This window comes from Cydia pomonella, chromosome 20, assembly GCF_033807575.1.
Source record: "Cydia pomonella isolate Wapato2018A chromosome 20, ilCydPomo1, whole genome shotgun sequence".
Lineage (NCBI taxonomy): Eukaryota > Metazoa > Arthropoda > Insecta > Lepidoptera > Tortricidae > Cydia > Cydia pomonella.
Window position 1 is genome coordinate 9,530,145 of NC_084722.1, and position 24,158 is coordinate 9,554,302.

At 36.4% G+C, this 24,158-nt stretch overlaps 4 protein-coding genes across 5 annotated transcripts in view; 1 reads left to right on the top strand and 3 right to left on the bottom strand.

Moving 5' to 3' along the window:
* Positions 1-24,158, top strand: part of LOC133529207 (flotillin-2) — a 405,995-nt gene that overhangs the window by 255,766 nt on the left and 126,071 nt on the right. The gene's annotated exons all lie outside the window — the stretch shown is intronic.
* Positions 5,937-11,556, bottom strand: LOC133529145 (glucose dehydrogenase [FAD, quinone]-like). Its single transcript, XM_061866782.1, has 4 exons — positions 11,040-11,556; positions 9,491-9,665; positions 8,733-8,857; positions 5,937-8,393 (listed from the first exon to the last, which is right to left on the bottom strand). The coding sequence occupies exons 2-4, from the start codon at positions 9,657-9,659 to the stop codon at positions 6,879-6,881; spliced, it is 1,809 nt and encodes a 602-aa protein (XP_061722766.1). The 5' UTR covers positions 9,660-9,665; positions 11,040-11,556; the 3' UTR covers positions 5,937-6,878.
* LOC133529147 (glucose dehydrogenase [FAD, quinone]-like) lies at positions 12,338-17,178 on the bottom strand. The gene is made up of 4 exons (XM_061866784.1): positions 16,906-17,178; positions 16,458-16,622; positions 15,111-15,241; positions 12,338-13,960 (listed from the first exon to the last, which is right to left on the bottom strand). The coding sequence occupies exons 2-4, from the start codon at positions 16,615-16,617 to the stop codon at positions 12,377-12,379; spliced, it is 1,875 nt and encodes a 624-aa protein (XP_061722768.1). The 5' UTR covers positions 16,618-16,622; positions 16,906-17,178; the 3' UTR covers positions 12,338-12,376.
* Positions 18,085-23,300, bottom strand: LOC133529146 (glucose dehydrogenase [FAD, quinone]-like). Its single transcript, XM_061866783.1, has 3 exons — positions 21,432-23,300; positions 20,120-20,350; positions 18,085-19,540 (listed from the first exon to the last, which is right to left on the bottom strand). Exons 1-3 carry the CDS (start codon positions 22,956-22,958, stop codon positions 18,725-18,727), a joined length of 2,574 nt encoding a protein of 857 aa, XP_061722767.1. The 5' UTR covers positions 22,959-23,300; the 3' UTR covers positions 18,085-18,724.

Sequence of the window (24,158 nt, forward strand, 5' to 3'; positions counted from 1 at the left end):
ACTTGTTTCTCTTATTTTTTCAAAACTGTATTAAAAACATCGTTCGATTATACACGTGCGGAAATGTCATTCTTCACTCGTCCCGAGTCATTATCTAAAATACTCCGACCTACTCGACGAAAATTAGTTACTCATACATTGTACTGGATGTAAATTGAAAAATATGAAAGATACGTATATATTTTTTCATCTTTGCCGCGCTAATCCAACGCCTATCCTGTTGAACTCTATCTAAATTTAAATTTAAAATAGGTAGTATCTAGTTCGTTCTACTTGACTGAAGCGAGTATGTCGTTAATATACCGAAAATTTATGCCCATCACAGTAAATATATGTTTGCCCTAGCCCTAAACGGGACCTTAAACCTTAGTCCACCTTTGTAAATAGGCGGGTCGCTATCAACTAGGCACAACTTTCCGTTAGAATTTAGGAGCACAATCCATAGAAAGGGTCTTTCAACATAATTATTATAAGCGGTGTGTGTACGTGCGGCGAGGCGTGTCATGCGCCGACGATTTTAGACGTCGAAGGACCAAGTTACTTTCGAACTGTTATCCTTGTGCTAGCTCTAGTACATTCATATAGTATTTTGGCGGCCACCTTCAGTGTCTATTTTAGATATACATTTTTAGTTATTTTGCATGAAATATAGTTTTATATTAAATTAAAATCAGTTTAAAACTGTTTCTGATACCTGTTTTTACTGTTTTTGAATAGTTCTTTGGTATTTTTGTGATTGAATTTCTCTTTTTCCAATTTTCCTTACAATGCTTCATGTTAATTATGTCTGTCCCAAGAGATTCAAAGTGGCTTGCCTTGTCACGGATCACGAATGCAACGAAACGGTAAGGGTAAATGGTCATATACGTCCACTTATGTAATAACATTGTCTGTTGCAGGTACGTGACTTACCATCTCTGCAACTAGTTTGACGAGCATTAGTAAGTAAAGATGTGATGCGTGTTTGCAAAAACGTTATTGGTATGTAAAAGTAATAAGAAAAACACATATATTTTTTAGCATTTGGATCTGTTTTAAGTGTTCTAACTTCATATAATTATTACTCGGTCCTTTAACTTACAGACAATACGACTTAGACGACAATTTTTGCATTCAGATAGGTGAGTGTCATTTATAAACATGTGTTTTATATCCCTTTAGTGGCAAACGAGCATACGGCCCGCGTAATAGTAAGCTATTACCGACGATCTGTACACTCGTTTTTTTAAGAACCCCATACTGTAGTTTGTCTAAATTCTTGAAATGATGCCAATGCACTGCCAATTATACCAATATTTACGTCAGCGTCACAATAACATTGCGTTTATTGAATACTTAGTTGGCAACTATTACTTAATGGTAGGAATTAGCGTGGCCCTAATGGTCTTGGAGATTTCCCCAACTATGTCTGCAATAATTGCGACGTGTGAATACAAAATATGCCTAAGGAAACATAATGTATCAATAAATTATATTGATAGCTTTACAAACTCGAGTAAAACGCGTACTTAGTAACTCTTTGGCCACCACCAGTTTGACATTGATATATTCGCTAGCGTGTGCATAACTTATTTTCTATACATCTCGCTCGTACATACTCGCATATTAGTGCGCATATTAGTGAGAACGTAAGTTACGCAGATGTTAGCAAATATGTTAGATTGACACTCCTAAGCCAGTCGTGGTAAGGTTACTGATGTTAGAAGTTTTTTGGCAGTAATGGTCTAAGCTAATTCAGGACCTTATTTAGGCTTAACTATTGACACGAAATTTAATTGGGGGATCCATATTGAAATAGTATGTAATAAGCTACGTTAAATTTTGGCAAAATTAATAGTTTAAAAAACATAATAAGTAGAAAATTAATGCACACTTCTGTATCACTCGCTAGCTGAGTCTGTAATTAGTTGTGGATTAATTGCATATGGACGTACATTTAAAGAGTTACTTTACTTGATAAAATTTGTAATTTCCAGATTAGAATAATAAAAAAGAATATCAGTAGATGAAAAAACTAAAAACAAATGTAGTAACTATAAGCGATTATACAACATATTAAAAAATTTACCAGTACATGAGAAGATTAAGTATTTAATCTGTATGGATGATTACGGTCAGGATAAATTCAAAACGCGGAGACTACCGTTATGTAACCTCAGAGCAAGCACGCAAAAAACATACGGAGAATATAATGCGAACAACTACTATGGCCAAAAAACGCGTAAACATATAATCCCTAAAATACTTAACCACTTAAGCCCAACCGTAGAAAAGTGTAGTAGTAAGCAAATATATAAGAAAAGACTGCAAGCTAAACTTTTAGATTTGTATGATAATAGTAGTGAGTAGTAATAGGAACAGCATATTGATTGTATGGCATAACTTTAGTATACCTACCGCTCTGGATAAGTAGTGTATAAGTTATACGTATATATTAAGTAATAAATGGGTAGAACACACCATGTTAAAGAGCGCTTAATCCGCCAACAAACTGTCTTCAGTTTGGCGGAATATAATTATGTAAACACCATTAAGTGTTTAGTGATAAATAATTTAAAACAAAAAATCCGGCCTTGGCAGAACAATGTGTGACAATGCCACCAAAAACGTTTCATTGTTACTGAAAAGTCAGTGTTTGGTCGGATTATTAAAATTCATAAACGTGTTCTGCGAGTAGGCTTCAAGGGCTCTTTCATAAGTGACTATCGAGGTGTGGTTCTGTAAATGAGATGCGATTGCATCTTACGGCCCGATTCGAACTTCAAGATACGTCAAATAATATTAAGTCTAGAATGGATCGGATATGCCAATGACAAAAGTGACGTTTCTTCAAACAAATATGTCACTTTTGACATTGACATATCCGATCTATGTCGCACCTAGACCTAATATTTAAATTATCTTTAAGTTCGAATCGGGTTGTTATTAGTTATTTTAATACAAGCTATATAATTGTCGTCCTTGGCCAGATGAGGAAACCAGTCAAACTTGTTGTACTATGCCAGTTGCATTATGGCATTTATGGCCCTTTTGTATGTTGACGTTTCTTTCGATCACCTTCGATTGTTTTTGATTTAATCGTTTTCCTAATTTAATTACTTCACATGTTAGCTTCATAGTTATACCGTAAATTAAATACCTAATCAGATAAATATTGAATATTTCAGTTTTCTTTGTCTTCCGGAGTTCTATATTTGTATAGTATCATACATCATAGGGTTTAACTTATAGAGCGATACTCATTAATAAAAAATGTTGTTTTTTTCGTCAGATTACATAAAATTTGCTGGATAGATAAGAGTTTCCTAATCTATACAATATAAGCGCATTTGCGCAAAGTGTGGTATTTTCGGAACGGAAAGTTGAATACAGTTTTTTTGTGACAAGTTGTGATTTCGTATGTAGCCCGCTCAGTGTTCTTGCTGTGTATGACCTTAGGAATTCCTGGTTAAAATCTGTCGGGTTCCTCGAGCCACGGTGCATTATAGCCAATATAATTTTTCATAATTAAAATAGCAATAACACGAACCATGCTGCATGCGTTTGTTACAGTTTTTATTTCATGCTAGCTTATATGAATCGTACTAATATGTATTATGTAATATTAGTCTCATCTGCTAAATTTCATCTAACTATCTCATCTATAATATTGGAAGGGATTTTTTTTTATGATATAGGAAGCAAACGAGCAGTCAGATCACCTAATGGTCGCGAAGCGATTGACGCCGCCCATGGACACCAGTAACACCAGAGGGGTTTTAAATGCGTTACCGGCCTTGGAAATCGGAGATAAGATTAAATTTTAATAACAAAACTCCCCTGAGACAGACTTATTAAACATTTCGAGCGTTTTCGACTTGAAATAGGTGAGTGACCCATTAATTACACGTTTAGGGGGTGGGAGGGGGTCAAAAAAATGTGACGTGTTGTGACAAGGGGGAGGGGGGAGTCACAAACTAAAACACACGTAACAGTAACCCGTTTTTATTATTCGCTGCGCACATGAATAACGAGTTTTTGGAACGATAATCATTTTTATTGGTTTAATTTTCTTTCCTAATCGGTTTTGTGTTATACAATTACTAATATCTCTTTTATCAAAAATATTTTGAAAATATATTAATAATACCTAGTTCGATTTGCCGATTTCGTTGTAAACAAAATTGGTAAAAATGTGACGTCACACCAGGGGGAGGGTTTGCTGAATGTGACCAAGTGTGACAAGTAGGGGGGGAGGGGTCAAAAAACCTAGAAATTCGTGTGACGTAATTAATGGATGAACCCTTTTAACACATTTTATGAGATTAAATTCATCTAAACGATAATACATTATTTAGCCACAGTGTTCCCCACAAACACAAATTTCCCTTTCCCCACGACTCGACATCAGGACCGAACACATGCTGCCAAGGCTGCTCTATGTTGTAATTTATAATCCATTGACACAGGCTAGAAACGCAACCGATACAAAAAATAATTTCTACGATATATGAATGTGCTAATTGTATTTTTTCTAGGTAAAAGAATGACACGAGTGTCATCCTAACGTTAAACAAGTGGAAATTGAGAAACCCTGCCGTTGTGTCAGAACTGTTCATTTCGACATTATGTATTCCGGTACTTATGTGCCTTCGTAAAAATTTGTTAAATGTGGCATGTTTATTCTACTTTCATGCAGGTATTCCCAATTTGCTATCAGCATTGACTTATATATATTACTTCGTAAAGACGGGCCTTATGGGCAACAATGGTGCCAGCACAGAGGTGCCGTAGCGTCATACCTGACACGCACGAATGCGAGCCAATCAAGCAGTCCAACGCACGCGTTGTGGCATTCCACCGAGGCAGATCAAACGAAAATGTTCGGTCTTAATTACATATATGAACGGGCCTATCTTTACTTTTGAAATCTATGGCTATCAGGCATTCGTACATTTATTTTCATCCTACTGGAAGTGTCGTTTAGTAGTCTATGGCGTTATTCATAAACGCATTACAAGCCTGAATTAGCTGCTCTTTATCTGCCATTTTGACTTATGTATTTGTAAGAAAGGGAAAAACATAATTGACCTAGTTCAGGCTCGTAAAGTTTCATGAATAAGGGGGTAAATAGATAAATAAAACAGCTGTTGTTTTATTGAATACTGAGAAAGTGATAAATTAAGGAGTGGTTCAGTAAAAAAGGGGCAGTGAATTATCTCGTATATTTTTTTATTTTTTAATAATTATGAAGTAGTTTATTTTTTTCAGTAATCCGTAGATAGAATACTATATAATAACAATAAAATCATATTGAGAAATATCATATTGTTTGAGTTTTCTCATTTTTATTGCAATGTACTTCGTAACTTTTTGTACAACACAATTTGACAATCTTCACCTGCCGTTTTTCACAATGCCACATTTGAATTTTAATTTTCACAACTAGTTGTATTCTTCTAGGATTATCATCTTACGAGTAAATTATACCAATAAACTGGAGTGCATCTTCGGTAGTCAGGAAGTCTCTCCAATCTAACCTCTGACAGAGGTTTTTCTATGGGAGACAAATTTCTGTAAAAATCGCAAATACACAAAAACGAAAATTCCATGTAACTACTTCAAAGTGAAGTCAAATCAAAAATGTGCAATATCCAACATAAGACAATTTAATAGTGTATTAAAGAGCTTATCAAATTTAAAGAAACGACTATGTTTATGAGAAAAACCTCATAAATTCTCACAGAAGACGCTGTTCAAAAAGTCTTAGGAGACATGTAATATAAAAGGCGAACACTTCAATTCGCCCTTTTATTTTAAATACGATTGTACTTAATTGTATAGAATAGTATGTACGGATTACTACAAAAATGCGCTACTTAATAATTATCACTAAGTAAAATGAAAATCCACATAATGTGCTACTACTTTTTTTCTGAACCACTCCTTAACAAATAAGGTATTAAATTTAATAATATCAACGCCATACATGTTTTATTCTACTAAGTCAATACATGACCAGTGTAGATACAATGAAGTAAACGTATTTATAATTTTTATCCATCATTCTTAAATTTTTCCTATCCTTACTCAGTTGACTAACTTTAAAAAACAATTAAAATCATTCATATCTCATATCCTTTACGAAAGACGGTTTCGAAACCAAACCATAATCTTCCATTTATATTAAGCATTAACAATATATTACAGTCGACAGGTAAACTGCACGTAAAGTTGACCAAAACAAAAAAAGTTGGTAGCATGATGTTGCATCATTGAACGCACAATGAAAATAAAGTATGTTGGCAGTGTCAAAATGTCACAGCAGAATTTAACGCAACAACTGACTTTTGTTACTAATAACAGTAATTACTGTCTCAGAATAGGGGAATCAACAAACATGCCCCACCGGTGCCAATGCGGAGTTATGTATGGTGGATAATCTGGGCCACCTCGGCCTCATGCAGCCATAGTGCTGGAAAGATTCCTCGCCACGCCAGCCGCAACGATGTCATCCTGATTGTGTCAATAAATAATCCAATAACAGTATCTAATAATTAATTTTGATATTTTGTTCGATACCAACATCTTAAATAGTTGTGATAATGTTACTCTTACATGGTATTGGTATTTTCTGCACGCAAAAATCAAGAAAATGTATAAAATCAAAAAAAAGCTAGATCGATTCTACGTCTTTGGGGCCTGCCTATATAAATGTTGTGGCCTCATGTCGTTGACTTCATGATATGGTGAAGTTAGGTTTTTTTTTTGATGATGTGGCCAACTGATCACATCAGGAAATGATCAATTTTAAGATCTAGCCACTACTAATATTGGTTGTGTAATATATTTAAACAATAAAATATTGTGGATTGTACAATACTTTAGATTTTTCACAGTCACAATTCATCTTTTACATTGTATAATTTTATTATCATATCAACAGCTTTTTCAGCAATCGCTAAGGTTGTCGCCATCGTGTTAGCTCCCACAATACCTGGCATCACGCTGGCATCCACGACTCTCAGTTTCTCCACTCCATGCACCATCAAGTTATAATCCACTACCGAATTTGGATCTTCTTTCATACCCATCTTTGCAGTTCCAACTGGGTGGTAGACAGTAGTTGCCATGTGTCTTATGTAACAATCCCAGTAATTATTAGTGTTAAACGAGAACTCCGTGCAAAATGGTAGCTTAATTTGGACGAGTTTTGCATTAAGAGCTTTGAAGGTATTAGTATTATGTAATTTAGATACAAATCTTACACTTTCGATCAGTTGCTTCAAATCATCAGGATTTTTAAAATAATTTGGTTTGATAACTGGTTTCGATGTAGGATTATTATCAGCCAATAATACTTCTCCTTTGGACTTTGGGTGCAGCAAAGTAGGATAAAGCCCAATCAATTCATAGTCTTTATTTAACTTTGCAACTGCTTCAATGACTTCCGCTTTATATCCCGTATTGTTCATATAAATTTTCAACATTAATTGGTCATTTTTGGGAATGTACATGTGATGCAATTGAATGTTGGGAATATTGTTGTCGTTTGGATTGATAAAAGCCATGAAATCAGTGACACCTATTGTAGACAAGGGCCCAGTTCTAGTTAAAACGTATTGCATCACAAAGAAAGTAAATGCCTCGGGCGGTATTGGGACAGTATCTTTAATTGATAGATAAATTGGAAAGAAGATATGATCTTGCAGATTTTGACCAACTGGCAAGTTTATTATCGAATTTATCTTTTTCTCTTCAAGATGCTTTTTAGGACCTATTCCTGATAACATAAGAATTTGCGGTGTACCAATGGAGCCAGCGGATAGTATTACTTCTTTCCTAACATTTATTTGCATAATTTTGCCGTTGGTTACTTGGACCTCCACGCCGACGGTAATTTTAGAATCAGCATCTATAATTACCTTGCGCACTACGGCATTTTTCAAGATATGCAAGTTTAGAGACTCGTTTATAAATATTTTAGCAGTATTCAAACGTTTCCCGTTTCTTGTTAGGAGTTTGGTTATTTTTGTGCCTATAATGGCCTCATTGCTTAATTTATCGATTGGCAATACGCCTAGTTCTTTATAAGCTTCCTCGAACAAATTGTACAATGGGTTGGCATTAAATCTGTAATCGTTCAAGTTAAGGTTTTTCTCGACTTTGTCAAAATATAATGAGAGATCTTTATATCCCCAGCCTGTATTCCCGAGGCTTTGCCAGCTATCATAGTCTGCATGGTGTCCTGTGATGTACAACATGGCATTGATAGAACTAGATCCGCCCATACATTTTCCTTTACTCCAAGTGCATCGTTCGTGTCTGAGCCCCAGGCAGCTCGTTCCGTCTGGCTCAGTTTTGTAATTCCAATCGTTGGCAGTTTTCTGGTTATTGTAAAGAAACGCCGGAATCTGTAAAGTTAAGCTTTACGTCAATAAAATTAAATTAATTAAGGTTAGCCAAAAGGAGCTCGTGCAGCTCGTGCTTTTGAGGGTTTAATTGGGCAGAGGGGCCTATTATTTACTTACTATTATAACGACTGAAATACGTACGAAGTAATACAGCAATGATGTATATTAAATATTGTTACGTCTTACTGATTAAATGGTGGTTACGGAATTACACATACGTTTTTAATCGACATCGTCGGTTCCTACAGCTGAGATTGTAGTTGTTTATATTTTCGAGTAGTTGCTATTTCTAAGCGTAAGGCATCATTTATTTCAAAATGTATGTTAATGATAATATACCTCGCTATCCAGTCCCGGGTCACCGCCTGCTTCGAGAAGTAACACAGACCAGTGCTTGCTGAGGCGACTAGCTACAAGCGAACCCGCAGTCCCTGCTCCCACTACTATGAAGTCATACGATAGTTCTGCAAAAATATTACAAAAAGTAGTCTAAGCAAAACATATGTTCAATCTTCCACCTTAAAAGTCAAAGTCGAATAAACGTATTACCTATGTCGATGGTCGCCTGTAAAAACGAATCGATTAAATTCTTATTTGTCAACATCGCCACAATACTGTTACGCTACGGTGGATCACACGAAAAAAACAACATAGGTACATAATTTCCTACATATCTATTGACATTGACCTATATATCTACGTACATATCCATGTAGTCTATATATTTATGTCCGTAGACTTAAAAAAGTTATTGAAAAACAGCATTTGCTTGAAATGTCTATTTTAATGTTAGTACGTGGTTATTCAAAGTTTAAAGTTAAAATTAAGTCGAGCAAGTGTCCTGGTGCTTAGCGGTTAGTACCATTAAGTAAGAATAATTTAGGTTTACTCGACCTTTGAGCAAACCGCACAATCATGAAATCTGAATGATGTCACGTAAATACCATCAAAATTTACTAAATCATTAAGGCTAAAGTCTATTTATGCCAAATTGTAGGAAACCTACGACTAAATGTTAAATTTTCACTCTTATTTCTCAATCATAAATTGAGTACTTATTGAATCACCGCCTAAAAAGTGTCACATCAAAAAGTTACCTGTAGCTTTATCCACTATTTGATGAGAGCTATCCGCCGGCCACGGCGCAGCGACAAACGCGCAATGCGCAGCAACCACTGCTGCTACAGCTCCAGCGAACATCTCGCCCGTCGCACCGCTGAACGCCGATGGACACCACGCGGTCACATTTGGGATTATACCGTCCATTATTTTCTGTTTCAAAAACATGACAATACAAATTGACTTGTGTTGTGTGACTGTATTTAAGTTACGGGCAGACAGATTTTTAAGTCTCGATTTTTTGCTGGGCCCATTTAGAAAAGTTTTTTGTTTTAATGATCCTACTTCATAGCCGGTCCCATTGTCATTCATCAGGTAATTTGTGGAACCGAGAAACTAACCAACAGTCATAGGCACACCTCGAGTAATTTGTGTCTTTTTTACTAACTCGTACACTGTCTCTCGGAAAGCTACATTTAAGAGGAAAGTGCGGGATCGGCGTGAAATCGCCTTTTCATACAAACGTAGTCCTCATTTTCCTCTTTGGATATTAACATTATTGAAAATTATTATAAAAACTGTTCTACTCGCTCCTAAATGTTACAATAATCAAATAATCGAAAAAAATAAACATAGAGCATAGCTATGGTTAATAGACATCAAATTATGTAAAAATATCTTCCATAATGTCAATATCCACAGAGGAAAATGGGGACTACGTTTGTTTGTATGGAGAAGCGGCCATCCCCTTTCCTTTTAATAAAGCAAAACATACGGCTTTCTAGCCTAGTTGGAAGTTTGGTAGTAACTACGAAGCAGGAGATCCCGGATTCGAATCCCGGTAAGGGCATTTATTTGTTTGCTCGTCACAAATATTTGTTCCTGAGTTATGCGTTTACCCGTATTAGTACTTACTTAACTTTGCTTAGTTTGGCGATAGGTCGATCTGTGTAAGATTGACTTTGACTCTTAAATACTTAAAAACAAAACTGACGAAAAAGGCGATAAAATAATGGTTATTAAAAGTTATTAGTTACTTGGATGCTAAGCATCTTTCTAACAATAAATTTCAATGAGTCATGGAATTCCATTAGACACTGATTTGATTTCGCAATGTCACTCAACTATTTAAACAAGCAATAAACATCGGCACACGTAATAACGATATAGACACTGGAAACACGCGTTTACCTAAAGTGATAATAGTACATTACGATACAAGTGCGAAAAATAGGAAATTCAAAACGAGTGCCGTTAAATTAAAACACGACCAAAGGGATGTTTTAAATCGACACGAGTTGCGAATTACCTATTTGCACATGTATCGTACAACGTTTTACAGTACATATGGCCCTTTAAATGTTCGACACAGTAACGTAATATTCTAATTTTCGCACTAGTGCGGTAAAGTAGCACCGTATGTACTGTAAAGTACCATATTTAACATACTTAGCATGATTAGTGGACTGGTAGAGAATGCCTTGGCATTAGTTTCACATTTTGTAGGATTTATTTTCTTGTGTGCATGATCATCTTTCCGTGTCACTTTCTTCTAAATAAGATGATAGTATACGAGTGGGTACTTACACTTGTTTGTCTCTACACGAGTCTCCTAGCGACCTCCGTTCTTCAGCGCATGAGTTGGAATGTTACGTTGTGAATAGAACTCGTTATCCCGATCTCAGTATCACAATAACAAAGCATAACCCTAGGCTATTGTTATTCTAATCCTGCCTCGAGTATATCCTAATTCTTCTTGCGCGTAGTGAGCAGCCAAGATCAAGTAAAGCGCGGGGCTAAAAGTTCCGATAATTACATTCATGAAACCATATATGAAAACAGTGTGGTTAGATTGTGAGGCTTGCGCTATTTTAAGGAATGATTATTTAGCTTTTCTGAATATGATTTTGTTTTGTTCATTGTTAAACAGTCTTCGTACCAGAACTTTTTTTATGCGATCGCTTGGACCGGAACAACTAACCCCGCTATGGAGCAGGTTGTTCCTCTCCTAAATACTAACATTTGCGATAGCTATAGATAAATAAATGTGATATCCATTGATTGTATGATACATACCCAAATACTTCGTTTAGAAAAACTGACTCTTTCAAATGCTAGATGTTTACCTTTCTGAATGTTTGTTTTTAATATCAATTATGAATGAGTTTAAGTTGCATTAGTTTGTTATTTTTAGTGTTCCGTACAAAACTTTGTTCACGGGACACTTATGTGATCACTTTGGTCATGTTTTTAGGTATTTTACTGGGTAACTAAGTAAATTAACTAAAGTTTTTTAGGTTACGTTTATGTGATATTGTTTCTGCTTTTTTCGCACTTGCCTTGTAACAGCTTTGGGAAGAAATAAAATAGTTTGATTTGTGTTACTCGTATAAGTAGTCACTGTATATAAATTATATATTTACTTTGCTTGTAATAATTAAACCTACTTTTGAAACCTTAAAAGAACTTACTGGAAGTCAAATTTATACATAATGCATAATTATGTTAAGTTGCCTTTATGTTTTTATAATGTCCGAAGTAAACACATTGATATGTTTAACAACAATATTAAATTGCAAATGAGTATTTAAACGAAAACCTACCATTGTTGGTTGTCATTCAACTCCTTTAGCCAAAAACGTTAATAGCCACGGGGCTACGAGCTGACTTAGATAATATTTCCCGGGGAAAGGGCATAGGATAGTGTTTATCATGGAAATTGACATTCTACGCCTAAACGAAACGATCGAAAAACGAATCTATTTCCTGCCTGTGACTAGAGGTACATATACTCACATGCAGAAGATAGTTTCATATAAATCCGTTGTATGAAACTATCTGTCTTATTGCTAATAAACGATCCCTTCTAGACAAAACACCAAAAGAAAGTGCAAAATGATTTATTTTGCAAATAATGCATAACTTCATAGTTCATTATGCTCATGCATCCAATCTTTCTTAATTAAATCTGCTCCTTTCTCGCCTATCATTATAGTTGGCGCGTTTGTATTTCCTCTTACAACTTTTGGCATGATACTAGCGTCTATAACCCTCAAACCTATTATTTTACGAACTTTTAACTCAGGATTTACGACGGTACTTTCATCATCGTCAGGGCCCATTTTTGTAGTGCTAGTTGGATGATATAACGACAAAGTAAGCTCTCTTGCAAAACATTCCAAATACTCGTCGCTACCTTGATCATATGAATCGCAAGCTTTTAACTTAGGCCACATTACTTCAAAACCAGCTTTTTTGAAAGCATTTGTAGTGGCCAATTCCAAAGTTTGCTTCATTCCTTTCATAAGCGTACGCATATCATCATAATCGTCGAAATAATTAGCGTAAATAAGAGGATGCTCTTCTGGACTTTTGCTTTTAAGAAGGATTCGTCCTTTAGATTTTGGTTGAAGTATAACATTATAAGCTAACAAAATAGTATTTTCTTTATTAATTTCAGCCATGTAGTCACGGAATTCGTCATTGAAGTTGTGTTTCGTAAACATGTCCACTACATTTTTTATACCTGGAGGAAAAAATAAATAATGATATTGCATATCAGGACTAGTGGCGGTAGAATCTGTTGTATTTACAAAACTTGTAACCAAATGAGGGCTGACATCTGCGAATATTCCAGTCTGTTGTAACACAAATTCACTAAAATGTTTAACGATATTTTCTTTAGAGGTGAAATTGGATTGCTTTTCATCAGTCAGAGCTTTAAAATAGATGGCAGCAAACACATGATCTTGCAAATTTTCTCCAACAGGTAAATCAGCAATAACGTCGATATTTAGGTTCTTTAAGTGCTTTTTCGGTCCTATTCCAGATAAAAGAAGCAGTTGTGGACTATTGACTGCACCTCCTGACAAGATAACTTCTTTTTTAGCTTTCACGACAATATCTTGACCATCTTTTTGTATAATTATTCCGTCAACAATGTTAGAGGAAGGTTTAAATAAAATCTTAGTTGCTAATGCGTTTTTGACCACATGCAAATTTGTTCTATTTTTTATAGGATTTAAAAATGCCCTTGCTGTGCTGTGTCTGATGCCATTTTTAGTGGTTGAATAACTTTTCGCAATTCCTATTTGATTTTCTGTATTCAAATCTTCTTTCACTTTAATGCCTATTTCCGAAGCAGCTTGTAAAAGAAAACTTTCAAGCGGATGCACTGGAGTTTTCTCTACATTTAGATACCCTCCGCTACTGTGATAGTTAGCATTGTCGTCAGCCAACGGCCCGGTAAAATTTTCACTCTTTTTAAAATATGGCAAGACGCTATCATAGTCCCAGCCATAGTTTCCGTCGGCAGCCCATTCGTCGTAGTCAAGTTTATTTCCTCTTATGTAGAACATGAAATTGATACTGCTGCATCCTCCCAAAGTTTTTCCCCGTGGCCAGGTACATTTTCGTCCCTTGTAGGCTCGGCAAGCGCCTTCTTGAGGTTCAGGTCGGTAGTTCCAATCTTCTGCGGTTCCAAGGTTTGAATAAGCCAATTGCGGTGCCTGGAAGATTTAACACCAAAAAGTGGTTACAATAATGATGATATAATGACACATCACAAAGTCACATAGTGTCTGTTCAATATTTTTCAGTAATAACCAAAAATATTTTTTGTTTAGTTTCAATTAGTTCTAGAGATGCGCAAAACTCTTCACGGAGTTGAAAATATTGATTCATATCTTACGCTTACGGAGATATACGAGTATATCACTCACTCATTTTGCTCATTTCCCTCAGTGGATCTGTATATAGACTATATTGCTCATGAGTGACATAATACACACAGCCATAAGTGCGACCAAGATGGCGAATCACACCATACGATTCCGCCATGTTTTCCAACCCTTTTTAGGGTTCCGTAGTCAACTAGGAACCCTTATAGTTTCGCCATGTCCGTCTGTCTGTCTGTCTGTCTGTCTGTCCGAGGCTTTGCTCCGTGGTCGTTAGTGCTAGAAAGCTGAAATTTGGCATGAATATATAAATCAATAAAGCCGACAAAGTCGTACAATAAAATCTAAAAATTTAATTTTTTTTAGGGTACCTCCCCTACACGTAAAGTGGGGGTGAAATTATTTTTTCGCTTCAACCCTAGAGTGTGGGGTATCGTTGGAAAGGTCTTTCAAAACTAATAGGGGTTTTCAAGAAATATTTTTTGATAAAGTGAATATATTCGGAGATAATCGCTTCGAAAGAAAAAATAAATGTGCCCCCCCCCCCTCTAACTTTTGAACCATAGGTCCAAAAAATATGAAAAAAATCGTGGAAGTAGAGCTTAAGAAAGACATTAAATGAAAACTATAGCGGGCATGATCAGTTTAGCTGTTTTTGAGTTATCGCAAAAAGTTTTCCCTTCATAGTAAAAATACTTACTTTAATTAGGTACTGATTATGCAAACTTGTTTAACTCGGGTGAAAGGTACCGTTTCATCCCTTGGTTAACAATTTAATATACTTTAAGCTCCAGTTTAGCTTATTGTGACGGAAGAGTAACTACGGAACCCTACACTGAGCGTGGCCCTTGGCCGGTTTTATTTTTAAATACTATAACTAGCGTAACATTCAAAGAATAACGTTTTTTCTTAGTCAGATAACGCCATTAGGCCAGTCTGGTCAAATGGGATCTTAATAAAATAGGTATACTTATTGATGTACCTCAGTAGCTAAAGTAGGGTTCCCACCCGCCTCAACCAGTAGCACTTTCCATTTCGGTATTTCGCTGAGGCGGTTGGCCACCACCGACCCGGCTGATCCAGCACCAACTACTATGAAGTCGTAATTTGGATCTGAAGAGATTTAATAAAATACACCCAGTTTAAATACACGCCCACAAGCATTATCTATAAAGAAGATTATTTTAATACCTAATAATATGTGGTTGAATCTCCGGACAATACGGTTTTTTACTCGTACAGATGCAACCGGGATCAACGCTCAGGAATTTAGTTGACTGTAGAACTAAACTCTTAACATGTATATTTTGAGCATTCAGATGTCACACGATACGATCTGACCTCAATTACATGTGCCGCTTTTCCTTTCATAGGGAAATTATTGTGTATTACATGTAATATAATGAATAAGATTTTGTTGAGTAACAACAGGTTTATAGTTATCTAAATGTACTGAGAATCGGTAAGTTCTTTTATTGCCATGAAACTATTAATTAAGAACTAGTACCCACTTCTAATATGCCTTCTTGCATCTTAAGTAGGTACTAGGTACGCATACGGATACAAATAGATTGCGACAGAGCTATTAGACCGCGATCTAGAAAAAAAAAATCTTCTAGACGTTCTTACAACCGCGATATAACCGACCGACGATTTTTTTTAGTAACAATAGCATCTGAACTATCATCTGACAAAGTATCAAAAAGGTGGCGATGACTGACAAAATATGCTCCTGGCCCGCGGTCTATATCTAGAGTCTAGTGTTAAAATATGTACTCTTGAAAACTTGCTGCAATTTATGATTGGTAAGAACATTTTCCTTCTAGTTGTAGTTGTTGTTGTGGGCCATGGCTATTATGCCGCTTACATATGTGTCGATTAAGTAAACTGCGTTTCTTATACTAGAAGCATAAATGTCAGTATATTATCAATCGACCACAAGGTGTTAGACTGTCGGTTTTAGACCAGCGGCAAGTGGTTGCCCTCTTTTGAATATGAAACAAGAATTAAGTTTTGACCGCCTTTAACTGGTGAACCCAAAGGTGCTCTAGTCATGATAGGAATAAGACCTTAAAGAACGTATTTGGTGACTAGAACAAGCCATACGTGGTATCCGATTAGCGCGAACTGAGCAACGAAAAATGCCTTAAGAGCAATGTGGCTAAGGATGGATGAACCATAATAACTTGTGTACTGACTCTGTCGCGTCAGCAGGCCACCATTGTCTGCTGCACTAGCTCGTACTTATCGTACTGGGTAGCGAAGAAAGTATGTAAAGCTTCTAAGAGTAGGTTTTTAGCTGTTGAGGGTAGTTGACTTGTAGTGATACCTTCAAGGAGAGCCTCTGTAGCGTCAGCAGGCCAGACATGGTCTCCGACGAGCGCACAGTGGGCAGCGAAGAATGTCTCCAAAGCTTGCACGAACAGGGGCCCAGCGGCCTGGTAGCTGCTGAGGATGGTCGACGTCAATGCAGGATCGCACGCCCACATTATTTCTAAAATATTAGTATTTTGTGTTAATATGGTTGTTAATTTGTGAGAAAGTGGGATTATGAGATGAGCATGAACGAGAAGCTATCAAAGGTGAAATTTTACTAGTTAACAGGTCACGCACTTTCTCTAGGTTGGTTGAACCATTAAATTGAACCCAAAACCAAAGAAATATTCTGGTCGGGCTGCTAAACATACGTATATCTACTTATACCGAACAGGGAAAACAGTACACTTACGAAATCACTACTTTTTGTCACCCAGCCATATTTTCTTTCTATAACTTACCGTTAAATTGTTATATTGAACGACGTAAAACTACACCACACCTTTATAAAAACATTGAATTACGAGTCACTTAACTTGCTTATGCGAGTAAACGTTCGCAAGGTCCTGAGAGACGCAAGTTAATGCAGGAAAGCTAATGCACCGTTATCGAGCACTTGTTTGCGAATGTTTACTGCACTGACCCGGCGACATTTAGGGACGCGAGATGTAATATCAAAATGATTTCAATATTATAGGTAGGTTGGTTTGCAATATTAGAGAATTTAAAATAGAGGTGGATTGTCGTGCCGATTTTTGCGGGGGAGGGACACGTCAAATGTATGACTATTTGTACGTAACGTACAAATAGCCATGTCAGATAAACGTCAATCCATACAATACATATGACCATTGGCCGACGTTGACAGAGGGGTAAGCTCTTAAAGGCCACTCCAGTTGTAAAATTTTTAAAACCGCTTAAAGTGAGTATGATGCATTGATATTAAAATTATATTGATACTAAATAACGTTTCTGAATATTCATCCTGATATCATTATTATCGTAAATAAATATTGTTATATTTATAGTAAACAAGTGTTTAGATATCGTGGATAAGTTAAGTGACAGATTCAATTTGACCAAATTTAATTGTAATATTATGGAGATGAGGAAAAACCAGCCTAACGCGAGTCAAGCCGGCAAAATGGAGGATTCTGTACCTTCATACTATCAGAAATAGTGGCAAAATCACGTTTATTTATTATGGGGACCTGTTTAAATTTTGAATTTAATTTGATGTCTTCTACGTACACGGAACAACAATGTCTTGGACATTTACAGCCGAAGCCGGCTAGCTGGTTGGCCGGTTGGCGTGGAATTAATAGAGTATTAGAACTATAGAGGATAAGGTCTATGCGGATAAGTGTGGCATACGAATAAGTGTAGCTGATTGATAAGTGTTTATTGCGAGTTCTTACATTTACTAATTGCTACTTGCATTTAGTTGCAATAATAATGAATCGAAACGAGAATATCTACCCAGTGTTTGGAGATTGATAGTCCTAGATTTCATTTATTAAATTATTAATTTACATGTCATATTAGCTGAAGTATTACAACACAAGTTTCTTATGACAGTGCTGACAGGAGACGCGATAAATTGGATAAAAACAAAAACGATTAAGAATAAAAAATGGAAAGTATTTTGAATAATTTATTGTTTAATATAAAACAATCATAATCTAACTAAACATACTAAATAACTTATTATGAAAAACTGGGATTAGGTCAAGTAAGCCAAGTTTACACTGGGGCAAAAATAACTATTGCTAGTAAATTCGATGTTAGGTGCGCTCATAATATAGCGTTTTAGTGGCCAATCCACGCATTAACGTAATACTCTTTAGTGGCGCTAACTTATAAGCAAAATACCTGATAATAAGTATAACTGCAATAAATAAATAAAAAAGGAAATATGAAAATGTACAGGTTTTCATGTTCCCTTATTTGTGAGGATCGCGACCGCATCAAACTTGTTTTTTAAAAAGTGCATTCATAAACCGTGCGTATCGCGGAACGCGTAGGCATGTCGTCTACCCTGAGCGTAAATACAGTGAACTGAGCGAAAAATATACTGAAACACACCCAACTTGACAGTAGAAAAAGGCACGAAATTCAAATTTTCTACTAACAAGGTCGCTGTGCCAGAGTATAATGGATCCGATTTTTTTATGATATGTGAGCAGATAAAATAGATAAATAGATTAGAGTTTATGCCGCAACCAAGTTTTTTGTCTAGTAATGGTATTTTGTGACTTTCTAGGTTTCTAACTCGTAAACTTACAAGGTTACTTCGTATTTAAGGCCATCATAATATAACCATATTCTACAACTTTTCTGACCCTTGGGCGTTATTATTTCTTCTGTCTCATAAAATGGCTCCTCCTTTTCCACTATCGGGTAATCGTACGGATTAATAAAAAGCGACGGTCTCTTTATTGGTGTTGGTCGATAGTATGTAGGTTTATACCATTTAAGCGGGTTGGTATGTGGTAGTAATCGGTGATTCGGCCTCTTAGGCTTAAGCAGATTAGCAGGTTTGTATGGGTATGGCTGAAACTTCGGAAGGTTATACTTGGTCGGTTGGTTCACAAAATACTCAGGTGGATATACTAACTGCAACACTGGGTCTATGTTGTTCAAGTTAACTTTGGTGGGGCTACTTTTCATATCAGGTTCTTTGTGTTTTGGTTCGTTTTCACGAGCCGCAGGACTTTTGTTATCGTTTTTGGTTTTACGCGTAGCATAATGTGTATCACTGGGTAAGTTGGGGAACAGATGACTTGTTTCATTGAAAAAATCGGGGCGAATTAGATCTATTCTAGTAGGTTCTTCGTTCACGGAATCATCTTTAGTAGAGTTTTTGTTATAGGGGTCAACTTTAGCGGGTCCTTGGTCCTCGGAGTGTTTCGATTGATGTTGTCTGTACTGTTGTACGGTGCAGTCAGCGAGTTCATCTTGATTATTGTACCAGTCTTCTTTGATCATGTCTGAAGCCTTTTCTGCTATCATGATGATCGGTGCGTTGGTATTACCGTTGACAATCTTGGGCATGATGCTGCCATCTACGACACGTAGGTTTTTAACACCATAAACCTGAAAATATATGATTTTTCATTAGATATTTGATCTATTCGCGATGATAAAATATGGGTTCGTTACATATATCGCTTGTCGCAATTTGCACTATTCCTTATTGACGATGACAAGTGCCGTAAATACAAAATTTAAGATAATGATTAATTATGAAAACTTGGCTGTCTGAGAAATTTTTCTACAATGTCGAGTTTTTTGATGGATACATAATATGTATATGTAATATTCTATGTATGGGATGGGGTTAGTTAAATTGAACTTGTATGCCAGTTTGTAGGCGCAATGTGAAGATCATATGTAGTAACATATTGTAAATAGATCTTTTTGTAAACCCACTATTGACAAATAAATTTTGTCATACAACATACACGGTACGACTCATGTATGACTAGATACGTGTGAAACCCCATCGATTCAGCTTACATGCCTCTGTAAGCACGTGAATATAATGGACTTGGTAAACGTATCATTTTGTATACTGTTGCCAGTAAAAATGTGTAAAATTATTACTTATAGCTTTTTTGAAAGTGCCTGGCGATCTCGATACGTTTCTTTTATAAAACTATAAACTACACTAACCCTTAGCCTGGGATCGACAACGGCATCTGGATCATCCGCCGGCCCCATAGCGCAAGTGCCCACAGGATGGTAGATGGTCAGCGTGTGGTGCCGCGCCACGCACTCCAGATGTTCGTCGGAGAGGAACTCGTGCTTGGCGCACCCTGGAGTCCTGTTGGGGTTCGGGCGGGTATTCAGGAGGCGGAGCGCTGGTTGCTCGGCTAGCGCTGCCACTATACGGGCCCCCTCCGTCTGGAAATACAGAAATACATTAATTAACTAATCCATTAGTTCTTTCATAAATGTTTTGGGTGATAAAAGGTCTTAATAAAATAATGAAGCCATGATTTCAACCTTGTTTAATACTCATTAAAATGTAATATAATTAATTTAAAATTTAGATCGTGACTTCATAATTCTTGGTTAGGTACATTGTGATTGTCGTTAGATAGTTTGGCAGCCCATAAAGATAAAAGACCCAGCTTTTGTTTTAAGTATGTAAGGTTTAATAATGTTAAAATATAAAAATAAATAAAAAGGGGTCAAAATCACCTTGAATATATAAAATTATGCAAAACTAAAACATCAAATTACGGTAAATTATATTTTGTGTAATTTACCATTAAATTAGCTTTTAAACCATATTTGTGAATAATAAGGGTAATAACTTTAACCTATAACCTTTTTATCAGTAAAAACGTTTTTGCCAGAACTTATAGACCGACTAAGTATACACATATCGACAAAGTAACATGTTATATATCCAAGCTTGTGTTGCGGGTACTAATGGTCCTAAACGACAATACGACATAAATGAGCACAGTCAGTGTTGATCTGTTGATCACTGTAGAGAAACGAAAGTCCTCTTGCATGAAAGAAGGTCGTTTTTTTTTAATATAGGCGTATACTCGTATATATGATAACGTCCTTAATACGGCCAAGGATAATTATAACTCATAAAAACTTGTTTTTTTTTCTAATTTCTGTTATTTATGATGTTATTACGATGAAAATATATTTACTATAACTTTTTTTAGACGTAAATATATACATAAATAAATAAATCAATATTATAGGACATTATTACATAATAATACATATCTACATATGCGAAACATTCTGTTGTTGTCTATGTAGCGAACAATCCTGTTGATGTTGAGACGAATAGGTACTAAAGATAATGTAAATGTAAGCTGACCTTCAAATGATTATCACATTTAAACTTGCCCTGTTGTTTTGACTGAGGACTGAACTTACGCAGTTATTTGGTCACTGTTTATTTAGAATTTCTCATAGTAAATATTTTATTATTTAAATGAAATATTCTACTTACCATAACTTTTACATCGTCTGGATGACTATAGTAATTGGGATATATACGCGGCGGCGAATAAGGATTTGAATCCCTCAGCTTCAAAAACCCTTTACTTTTAGGTCGCAGCAGTAAAGGCACAACAGAAAACGAAGATTCGAATAAAATATCCTCGTAAAGTTCGGCATAGGTCTCGTCTGTCAATCCGTTTGCTCGTTTGCCAAATATCCCTCCATCCATGTTATCTGCTGTTGGAGCTATAAACAATTGAATATCTGGGTAATCTTCACTCGGATCCTGATACTTGGTGTTCACAAATGCCATCGCTTCTGCTTCCATCATACTGTACAGTTGTCCTGACTTATGTATTGAAAAATCAATTAAACTGCCAATACTAAATACACTGTTCAAATTGAAGCAATAGTCAGTTCCGTTCGTGTACGGATTATCAAAAAGAAAAGAGTTGCCGCCCATCGCAACATGGTCTTGTAGATTTTGCCCTACACCAGGGAGATTTGCTATTGGATGAATTCCTAGCTCTTTTAAATGCTCGGCGTCACCGATTCCTGACAACATCAGCAGTTGAGGAGATTGTATAGCACCACTTGATAAGATTACTTCTCTTCTTGCTTTTACAATCTTTTGAATTCCGTGTTTTACAAATTTAACACCGTAGGCTCTTTTATGTTCGTCAATAAGTATTTTTTCCACTAAAGAATGCACACTTACATGTAGGTTAGGCCTTTTGGCTGCCGGTCTTAAAAACGCTTTTGCGGCGCTGCATCGGAGACCTTCGCGCACAGTTGCATGTGACCGTGTAAATCCCGTTTGATACTCTCCATTCACATCCAAAATATTGTATCCTAGTTCCTGGCCCGCTTCTAGAATTTTCTTTGTTATTGGCTGTTCGTACCTAAAATATTCAACTGTAAGCCGGCCCTCTGTAGCATGGTACGGGTTCTCCTTGTATTCGGGAATGGCCATGTTTTCAGATTTTAAGAAATATGGCAAGACTTCTTTGTAAGACCAGCCTGGATTCCCCATCGCTTCCCAGTTGTCGTAATCGCGTTTGTTTCCCCTGATATAAAGCATCGCATTTATCGCGCTGCATCCTCCGAGTACCTTGCCGCGCGGCCACTTACATCTCTTATCCAACATGCTTAAGCAATATTCTTCACTAGGTTCCGTTACAAATTGCCAATCTATAGAAGAAGTTTGAAGAACAGGGAACATCACTGGTACCTCTGATAGAACATTCTCATCTTGTCCGGCTTCCAGTAACAGCACATTCCATTGGGGGTTCTCTGAAAGTCGATCAGCTAAAACACATCCTGCCGATCCACCTCCGACTATGATGAAATCGTAGCACTCGTATAGATGTTCGAAGGGATGGTCCCTCACGCGATGCTCTGCGTCTTCGATGTCCGGTCTGTACAGATGGATGGCCATGCGGAAGATGATCATAGCCCCGAGTCCCGGGAGCAGACTGAACATGATCCTCGTGTTGGAGACGAGGGGCTTCAGGGACGGCGCCCTGCTGCTCGACATGGTGGACTACTTTGATGTTCACTGTTTCACCACTGATATTAAAGATTAATTAAAGAACTGGGCATTGATTGCATTTTTGCAACGTTGACAGCGTCGTCATCGAGTACACAATTACACACTGCACAGAGTAGGTAAAGAATGTAATAATATTGTTTTATGTATATACGTATAGTTTTTGTGTTACATAATCGTTCACAAAACTTACTTAAACCATTTTACCCTAAAAGATCTATTGAAGATCTTCCATGGAATCAATAGAGTGAAATCTCATAATTTAGGTAATCTGCAAGAAATAAAATAAATTAAAAAATAAACGACCCAAGCCATGATACTGCTTGAAAAAGACATACGGTTTAATAATGTTAGAGTTTGTGTAAGGTAGTCTTATAGAGTTTAAGGTTCCGCCTCCCGCAAAATTCCGTAAAATTAAGTTACTCTGAACCATTTTTTATATTAAATATGACACTTATTGAGCAGAAAAAATAGACAACAATCTACAAGATATGAGCAATGATGTGGTTTTTTCTGGAAATCTAGTTTAATTTACAAGAGTGAAGAAAAAAAATGTTGAGTTGCCCCTATTTCTTTCAGTTGTATCCTTATTACTACTGCAACTGTTATCAAAAATGTATGAAACTTTATAATCTGTCTCACTAAACTCTATATAATGATTTGGTTTTCTTGTTTTTTGCAAATTCATAAAACTATTCCTCAATTCCTCAAAAAATAAGCCTGAATCCCGCTTAGGTTCCTACCGTTACCCCGCTCTCGTCAGTCTCGTCCATATAGTCAGTACGGAGCAAGTCGTGTTGCTAGACGGACGTGTACTGCGTTAAATTCTATTTCAAACGCATAGTTCTGTGCGCACGATCTTTTGCAGCGGGTGGCGCGCGGTGAGGGGTATCAGCTCCTGCCACACGCGCGAGGTCGTTGGCGTCGGGTGCAGCCTTATCTAGTCACACTCGTCATGAGTTCATGATTGGGGTTGGTATGTTTATTTTGTGTACTATACCTACAAGATACAAGTGTTTAACCTCTTTCAGCATAATATACATAATAACTGTTAAATTAAAAAAATTTAAACCCTACGAATTGTGCCAAAAAAATCAAGGTGATGCCAAATATGCCTTGCATCATTATGGAAAAGAGCGGATTTTTATCAATCATAGGTTAGAACCAACTCAAGAAAACTCGCTCTCA

Coding starts and splice junctions, on each gene's coding strand:
- LOC133529145 (XM_061866782.1), bottom strand. CDS start 9,659: ATGGACGGTATAATCCCAAATGTGACCGCGTGGTGTCCATCGGCGTTC. Junction 8,858..9,490: donor AATAGTGGATAAAGCTACAG/GTAACTTTTTGA, acceptor ATATTTTTGCAG/AACTATCGTATGACTTCATA. Junction 8,394..8,732: donor ACCCGGGACTGGATAGCGAG/GTATATTATCAT, acceptor TTAACTTTACAG/ATTCCGGCGTTTCTTTACAA.
- LOC133529147 (XM_061866784.1), bottom strand. CDS start 16,617: ATGTGGGCGTGCGATCCTGCATTGACGTCGACCATCCTCAGCAGCTAC. Junction 15,242..16,457: donor TACAGAGGCTCTCCTTGAAG/GTATCACTACAA, acceptor AAATCTCTTCAG/ATCCAAATTACGACTTCATA. Junction 13,961..15,110: donor ACCCTACTTTAGCTACTGAG/GTACATCAATAA, acceptor TAAATCTTCCAG/GCACCGCAATTGGCTTATTC.
- LOC133529146 (XM_061866783.1), bottom strand. CDS start 22,958: ATGTCGAGCAGCAGGGCGCCGTCCCTGAAGCCCCTCGTCTCCAACACG. Junction 20,351..21,431: donor CAGACGATGTAAAAGTTATG/GTAAGTAGAATA, acceptor CTGTATTTCCAG/ACGGAGGGGGCCCGTATAGT. Junction 19,541..20,119: donor TTGTCGATCCCAGGCTAAGG/GTTAGTGTAGTT, acceptor ATATATTTTCAG/GTTTATGGTGTTAAAAACCT.